Here is a 7,804-nt window from a genome sequence, read left to right as displayed (position 1 = left end):
TTCCCCCCCGGCACCCCCCCCACACACACTTCCCCCTCTCCACATGCCCGCATGTGTCAACTGAAACCCCGGGTCCCCCCACCCCACCAAATTACACCAGAACCAACCAGGCAAACCCTTTTGCCTTTTCAGGTAAGGTAAAACATCCCTACACCATACCCCAACCACTCCGTATCCCCCCTCTCACCCACACCTGCATAGAAAACTTGAGGAGGTTGTTAATGGCGTACAGCACGGCAGGTACGGCAAGAAGTCGATTGTGGTGGGCATCCACAAGGAAGCCCCTCAGCGAGCGGTACATGGGAGCTCCCGGGCGCCCCGTGCCCTACACAAACAGGGGGGAAGGGGGGGAGAGGAATGGGGGAAGGGGGGAAGGGGGGGGAAAGACGAACCACGAACGAGTGAAGCTGATGCCAAGGAAAGACTGATGCGGGGAGTTGGGCCCCCGGCAATCATATGCAAGAGGAAACAAAGAACGAACTGCCGGAAGGCATCTAAAGCTCGAAACTGCCCCTAGTGAGACCTAAGGGCTAAAGTCACCGACCCATGGTTCCAAACTGTGTGTGGAGGGGAAGAAAAAGCCCTTGTCCCCCAGCTCGTTCCAGTTCCCTATCCAGTTCCCCCCAGCTCGTCCCAGTTCCCCCCAGCTCGTCCCAGTTCCCCCCAGCTCGTCCCAGCTCCCCCCAGCTCGTCCCAGTTCCCCCCAGCTCGTCCCAGTTCCCCCCAGCTCGTCCCAGTTCCCCCCAGCTCGTCCCAGTCCCCCCCAGCTCGTCCCAGTCCCCCCCAGCTCGTCCCAGTTCCCCCCAGCTCGTCCCAGTTTCCTCCAGCTCGTCCCAGTTCCCCCCAGCTCGTCCCAGTTTCCCCCAGCTCGTCCCAGTTCCCCAAGCCGGCTCCCCTCCGCGCACCGTGAACATGAGCACCACCAGGGCAAACAAAGTCTTGGCCAGCTCCACCATGAAGTTTACCTGACAGGTCAAAGAAATGAGCCGACAGTTACGGTTTTCGGGTTTTGTCAGTTTTTTTCGAGTTTGACAGATTTTCGGGTTTAGGTTTTCGGGTTTCGGAACGCGAAAATGGAGCAGAAAAACTAACAAGCAAATGAGCAGGGAGGAAAAGAGACAGTACGGCACAGCAGAACCGCTGGTCGGCAGGGAGGAGACATAGGGACAGGGCACTTGGGGGATCGACAGACAAACAGGCAGACAGGCAGGAAAAAAAATGGACAGACAGACAGACGGATCACGATAAAAACAGACAGCAGCGGCGACACCGCAGGGGCGGCTGCGGCAAGCGGGCCGGCGTGTTGTATGAGATGGCTTTGGGGCAAGTTAGGGCTCGGAGGTTGCCAACAAGGACCAGCAAGTAAGCAATGGCAATTCATGTGGCTGTGGTCCGCCACCCGTCCGGCTCACAGCCAAGATACCCCCCACCCACCCACCCACATATATATAGGTGCTCGCTTCCTTACACTCCTTCCCCTCCCCTTTCCCGCGCGCTTTGCCGCACTGTGCAGTATCCTGTACGGCGTGTATCATCATCACGGCATCTGCATCCCCCGATCGGTGCTTTTCTGAAAAAGTCGTAATATTGTTGTCTAATGACCGACACTACTCATACAATACACACCAGAGAATGGTAACAGCAGTAACAGGACCCAACGGGGGTCCGTGTGGAGCTTTGCTGGTCTGAACAGATGTAACACGCGCTCCCGTAACCCCTGCTGCTCACCCCCACCACCACCACCCCGACATGGCGCCCGCTCACCCGTCCCCCCACCACTCACCGCCACTGGGTGGAAGGAGTAGGTGCCCTTGCTGTTCTTGGACAAGTGGACCAAGACGGGCTGAAGACCTGCATGCACATACACACATACATACACACATACATACACACATACATACACACACTCATTTTGAAGATCACCGAGAGGAGGAAAAGGCGATCTGGGTCACCCGGGGGGGTTGTCACTGCCGCTGTCCTGACCTTGAAACCATCTGGGTCACCGACCTGGGCTACTGGTGACGCGACCAAGAGATCAAAATGGTACGGTGCGATGTGAAAGACGGGGAATAAGATGAAATAGAGGATAAAAATAATAAAATCAAAACATCAAAACATCCCCAAATCGTAAAATTCGGTACATTTGCGCAAATGGTTGGGTCATATGGTATGCGTTACGTTGGGTTATCTATCCAGGGCTTCACCCCGTACGGCATTGTCAAAATGATGACAATCTGGAAAATGGCCTGACGGCCTTCTTCGTGCTCATCGTCCACGGTAGGCTCCTCCGACATCCCCCGAAACACAACTCCCCTCCTCCTTTTGTGAGTGATGACCTCATCGGCTTCATTGGTTCCGGAGCTCAGTTAACTCAGCCGCCAGTCTCATATGACGTCAAGCCGAAAGCTCGTGCATGTGCGTGTGTCTAGTATGTGCGTTTTCGCGTGTACAGGTTACAAGGTTACAAGTGCCGCACGAGCGCGGGGGGGTCCGTCAAAGCCGGGAGGCCATGGACTATGTGCGTTTTCGCGTGTAAGTAGGACGTGTGTAGACGTGTGTCTGTGTGTGTCCCCAAGCTCGGATCACGCCCCAATGGAACCTGGTTTTTTCTACAGACGCAGGGGCACAAAGCTAACTTGCCATCCAACGCTTCACAACATATTCACATACAAAGCCCAGACAACGGTAATTTCAACGATGTTAGTCCCGGCCGTCCCTGGAGCACATATCTCCGTCCTTCGCCCACAGAATACGGTGGTGGTAATGGGTGATGATAACAATGATAGTGGTGGTGTGGTGGTGTGGAGGGATGACAGAAAGCTGTTTCCCGTTCTTAGAAAGGGATGGCTGCGGCTTTGGTTGTGGTTGGTGTGGTGATGTGGTTGTGTGTCGTACAACTCACCGAGGAAGAGGCAGTCGAGGGCCACCAGCGCTACCTTAAAGCCATACGACACCTGCACCTGTACCTTGCCCTTGAGCTTTGGGTCGCTGTATGCTTCAAAGGAAAGCCGCGCAGAGTCGCTCATCCTTTCGTGCATCGCGCTGTGCGAGCCGTGGGCTTGCTAGGCCTGCAGCCAGACCCATGACTTCGGGTGTCATGCAAAGGTGCCCGTGCGAAACTTCCCGTATTCGCCAGGTATGCGAGCGAGTCTCACCCAGGAAACACGAAGAAGCTGCGGACCTCACTTGCAAATTAGAGTTTGAGGAGCAATGCTATTATACCTATTGGGACTGATCACAACAGTCGGTGCTGGGCTGGACAGTTACTGCATGTATCTTGCACTCTGTCTGAATGATTAAATAGTAGACCATGAAAGCTGCCAATTGGGTTCCATCCTCGACGCTCAGGATGTCTGCACACGACTCGGACAGCTGTGGGCTGAAGTCAACGACACGCTGTATCAGGGTTATATAATTCTGCGATGAAAGCACCTAAATACTTTCCATTACAAATGTTACGAATAAAACCGAACGGGCGATGGCATGTTGGAAAAGGGCCAGAGAGGTGTCACAGCTGTAATTGATTAAGTGTTGCAGCCAAATCCCTTGATCACTTCCGCCCTGATGAAGATGCCTGAGAATTGCTACCTTTCGTCAGACCGGCGGGAGGTTGTTTCCCGACCTGCCTTGTCGTATTCTGTGTACATTTGTCCGGCATATGCATGTCGCTATGCTCGGAAACTTTCTGGTACCCGAGAGAGTTATGCATCCTCTTTATATTTTTAAAGGAACACTACAGAATTGCTTCACCTGGGCTTAATTATTGGCATTGGTTGCTACAGAGACCCACTTTACTTCTTCCGGGGCATGGCGTGACAAGGACGCCATGTCTGCGGCTCAGACCTCGACAGTTTTGAAGGCGGCGGTAGGCGGGCAGCAGGATTGTGAGCAAAAGGCAACAGTAGCAGAGTCCATTACATTGCGGCTAGTGCCCCGGAGAAAGAAGAAGGATGAGCGCGTCCATTGGTCCAAGGATGTCCAAGAGATCAACGAGTTTTCGGGCAAATTCAAGTCGAAGAGTTAGGTGCTGAGGCTTTCAGGTGTGAGCGCAGTTTCAGCAGGGGGCGGACCCCACCCAACTCTGGTCGTGACTTGACGTCCCTGGCCCGACGCCCGCAGAGTGCTGTCAGTTTCATAAGCGGCGAGTTTTTGGAGAGTGGAGTGACGAGGATGATAGCGACGCGGAATGCCAGTGCAAACCGGAGGGAGAGCAACCTAAGGAGCCATGAAACGGCTGCGCGCGCAGTTTCTGCGGCCTCTTCTATCGATAGCAGGAAGCTATTAAGCGGACTCTGTATGTGACGTTTTAGACTGGACATTTACAGACGCTTTGCACATACAGGTGGCACATGGGGTGGTGGAGCCCTTCCATGGGGCAATTTACGGCCCAACGCTTTCTTGATTTGCTGCAGCTTTGCAGTATCTGCAGGACTAAATAATTGATGCCTCTTATGATGGCATGGGCCGTTAGGGGTTCAGCAGCGTAGGTGCCGCTTGGTCTGGGAATCTTAACGCGGGCAAGTGCACGTCCATGCAATAGCAGCCCAAGGACCTAGCCCTGTACTCTCGCACGTCCGATAAGGCTGTGAAGCCTCTTGTTGTCAGGGTGGCTGCGACGTTTGTGAACGCAGTTTCAGACATAACCGGTCTTTGGTGATGAGTGGGACCTCTTCGACTTTAGGTGTCTCGCTTTTGGATTTTGTTTATAGATATAGATGTGGTTTTCACTTGCTGCATTCAACGTGCTGGGCGTGGGAAAGGAACTGGGCTGACGGCGACCAAGTGCGATTTCCTTTGCAAATTTGAACACAGTGTAAGCCTGCGTCTCATGGGTTTTCTCATTTAGCAGGATGGCTGGTGTTGCATAGGGGGTAGGTGGCACCTGCGCGCAACTGCGCGGCTTTAAGAGAACTTCATACTCCACTGATGGACACACTGATAAGATGATCCGTTCTGGCAACTAAACTGCCTTGGTCACAGGCTTCGTGCTCCAGCAATAAGGTTGCGCTTACAATCACTTTTTGCATCCGGTGACCCTCACAACCAGAATATGCCGTCCGATACCTTTCCTTGTGAACCACTTAAGAAGCATTCAGCGCAGACTAAGGTGAAAGTCGGACGAACACAAAGGTTGGTGCAGCCTCTGAACAGTTCATCAAATCCCGTACCATGCTTCGAATCCCATCGAAAGCTCTTAGATAACGAGACCAGGAAATCAGTTAACCATTGGGAGCGACCGCCTAGGGTTGCGCACACGTGCTCTGCATGGTGCGCTATGCGGCGACCCCAAAACCCCGTATCGTTACCAAATTTCACCTCCCCTCGGACCAACCCTTGGCGGCAAAAGTCGACACTCCACCGTCACCGAGTGAAACAACCTCCCACCTCCACCCACGTCCACCCCACGCACGATACACCAGAGGTATACAAGGAAGGATGCAGAGTTTGCAGATCGCACTTTTAAAAGCTTTCCAAGGGTCACGCCGACGCCATATTGGTACGGCGAACATAACATTCACCATGGCTGTGTTCCATGAGCCTGCTGCCTCGCTTGACTGGGCCTTACGAACTCATGCGAGCTTGTAGCATAACATAACATCTAGGATTTGGTCTGGTGGGTCCTGGGTTTTCTTTTGCTTCCTTCAGAATCGCTGGCTGCGCACCTAGGGTAAATTCCTGGCTCGGTCGGTACGGCAAAAATTCAAGCAGTTTCCGTAGGGCCGAGGTTACTGTAGGCAGGCAAGTGGATCCAACTTTTGTTTTCTTTTTCCTTTGGAATGCCGAACAGAACGCCAAAACGGAACCGGACAGCTCAATAAAAAAAACAGAACATAACTGCATGTCACGAAGCGCGAAAGTGATCAGAGATCAACGTCAGTTCAATCTCCTTGAATTTTGTTAATTTTTTTGAGCGCAGGGTTGCGCGACAAATAAGACAGTTCAGTTTCAGATTTACATGGGTCGTGAGGAACTGAAACGCGCACCGAGGGACAACCGCCAGCCCAACGGACACAGCTTTTGGCAATAATATGATAGGGGGGTGCCCTACATCTCCCCCTCCCCACCTCCCCCTCCTCACTCCCACCTCCAACCCTCACCAAAACCACCCTGGCAGAAACCCCTGCTGCGACATACTCGACATAAATCTAAGCGGCACAGCTGAACCCAATTCCGACACCGACATCATCATGCCTTGTGAAAGCAAACACACACGTACACACACGTACACACACATGCACACGCACACATGCACACGCACGCACACACGCACACACACACACACACACACACACACACACACGCGCGCACACACACACGCGCGCACACACGCACTCAAGCAAGGGCAAGTAAATTTACTGGCGTGTCATCCCCCTAATCGATTAGCCAAAAGACGTCTCCTGCCCGCGAAACAAAATGTTAATGAATACACAAGCCGAATCCCCGGATAGCCCGCCACCGGATCATATCACCAAACCACACAATACTTCCACTCCATTTCCCTCTCGTATATGACCAGTACAGTACATCACAGCACAGGCCACATGGCCTAAATAAGCTACTACAGGCTTACCGGCGGAGAAGCCAGCGAACCTCGGATTTGAATCCCCTTCCTCACCTCCTAAAGGACGCAAAATGCGTTTTGAAGGAAAGCACATTTTGCAGCGATAGAACTCCCATCCGAGGCTCGCACAAGCGAACGTACGGTGTACGGCGTACAGCAACACTACTGTACATGGCAGCGCAATATCGATCAACAATACTTTTCTCCACGGATGCCCACATCACCGTTCAGCCCCCTTCATCCGCCTTTTCCCCCCCACCCCAAGGAATGGAATGTGTACATGTACAGCACACAGTCTAAAATGTCAAAAAGTACATACAAATGTCAAAAATTCGACGTCGCTGCATCCAATCCCATCTGGCTCACACAAAACCATTCTTTTTGTTCCCGACACCGTCTTCAGGTGGTGCTGCAATTTCACCATTTCGACTTCGAGACTTCGCCTCCGAAAATCTGTCGCCCGCCTCCCGACGGCGGAGGATTTACATCGGGAGCCGGCTGCCGAAGATGTAAATCCTCCGCCGTCGACGATAAAGTAGCCCGCCCAAGCCTCCCCGAGTCCACTTCCACAACCCCTATGTAGAATCGCACGCCATAACCCCCCCGGTCAGCACACAGCGCGTATGTATGTACGTACGTGCCGCCGCCACAGGGGGGGATCGCACACATCCGGGGGTAATCAAGGAGTAGGTCACATACACACACACACTCTCTCTCTCTTGGGTGACCTACTTCTCGGCTTTACAGGAAGGGATTCTCCGTGCTTCCACCACCACCACCAGCCGCATCACCGGCGCGGTGGCCGGTGCTGGTACTACTGCCGCTCAGTTGACGCCCCAGCAAAGGATCAGCATCGCCCGCCAGTGGCGCCGCAGGTGCCGCCACCGCCGCGGTGCCGCCGCCGCCGCCGCCGCCGCTGCCCCGGCTGCCAAACACATCCACCGTGGGCTTGAGCGGCACGTCGGCAGCTGCTGGTTTCGGAGCCGAGGAAGGGCTCAGCGTGCCAGAGGCAGGAGGCCGCGAGGCGGCCGCCCCCGCCGCCGCCGGTGGCGGCGGACCCCACACCGCCCGCTGGCTTGCGCCGAGGAGCGTTGGAGCGGCGGCGGCGGCGGCTGAGCTGCCGCTGGCGGCGGCCGCCGGTCGGCCGGTGGACCAGCCGTACGGTCCCACGTGTCCTTCCTCATCCGAGTCCTCGTCCGGCCGAATGATGCGCTCCTGGTAGCCGCCTCCTCCGCGAGCTCC

The 7,804-nt window shown here is 54.6% G+C and overlaps 3 protein-coding genes across 3 annotated transcripts in view; 1 reads left to right on the top strand and 2 right to left on the bottom strand.

The window, feature by feature from the left end:
- The window catches only part of VOLCADRAFT_107400 (uncharacterized protein), a gene marked incomplete at its 5' end in the record, with an annotated part of 7,063 nt that extends 4,037 nt beyond the window's left edge, over positions 1 to 3,026 (bottom strand). The window contains 5 exons of the mRNA XM_002956744.1: positions 188 to 325; positions 906 to 965; positions 1,093 to 1,140; positions 1,784 to 1,851; positions 2,903 to 3,026. Of these exons, the coding sequence (XP_002956790.1) occupies positions 188 to 325; positions 906 to 965; positions 1,093 to 1,140; positions 1,784 to 1,851; positions 2,903 to 3,026 (438 nt within the window). The remainder of the gene's footprint in view (positions 1 to 187; positions 326 to 905; positions 966 to 1,092; positions 1,141 to 1,783; positions 1,852 to 2,902) is intronic.
- A 666-nt stretch (positions 3,027 to 3,692) lies between these two features.
- VOLCADRAFT_107399 (uncharacterized protein) lies at positions 3,693 to 4,932 on the top strand. The gene is made up of 2 exons (XM_002956797.1): positions 3,693 to 4,019; positions 4,120 to 4,932. The coding sequence occupies exons 1-2, from the start codon at positions 3,827 to 3,829 to the stop codon at positions 4,227 to 4,229; spliced, it is 303 nt and encodes a 100-aa protein (XP_002956843.1). The 5' UTR covers positions 3,693 to 3,826; the 3' UTR covers positions 4,230 to 4,932.
- A 2,371-nt stretch (positions 4,933 to 7,303) lies between these two features.
- The window catches only part of VOLCADRAFT_119519 (uncharacterized protein), a gene marked incomplete at both ends in the record, with an annotated part of 13,193 nt that continues 12,692 nt past the window's right edge, over positions 7,304 to 7,804 (bottom strand). The window contains one exon of the mRNA XM_002956743.1: positions 7,304 to 7,633. Within this exon, the coding sequence (XP_002956789.1) occupies positions 7,304 to 7,633 (330 nt within the window). The remainder of the gene's footprint in view (positions 7,634 to 7,804) is intronic.

This window comes from Volvox carteri (assembly GCF_000143455.1).
Source record: "Volvox carteri f. nagariensis unplaced genomic scaffold VOLCAscaffold_65, whole genome shotgun sequence".
NCBI classification, from domain to species: domain Eukaryota; kingdom Viridiplantae; phylum Chlorophyta; class Chlorophyceae; order Chlamydomonadales; family Volvocaceae; genus Volvox; species Volvox carteri.
Note: the sequence above shows the minus strand (reverse complement) of the source record. Positions and strands in the feature narration are given on the sequence as shown.

What these genes read in the sequence shown, in the direction of transcription:
- VOLCADRAFT_107399 (XM_002956797.1), top strand. Translation starts at nt 3,827, where the DNA reads ATGTCTGCGGCTCAGACCTCGACAGTTTTGAAGGCGGCGGTAGGCGGG. An exon ending in GGGCAAATTCAAGTCGAAGA is followed by an intron (nt 4,020 to 4,119) that starts GTTAGGTGCTGA and finishes CGACGCCCGCAG; the next exon opens with AGTGCTGTCAGTTTCATAAG.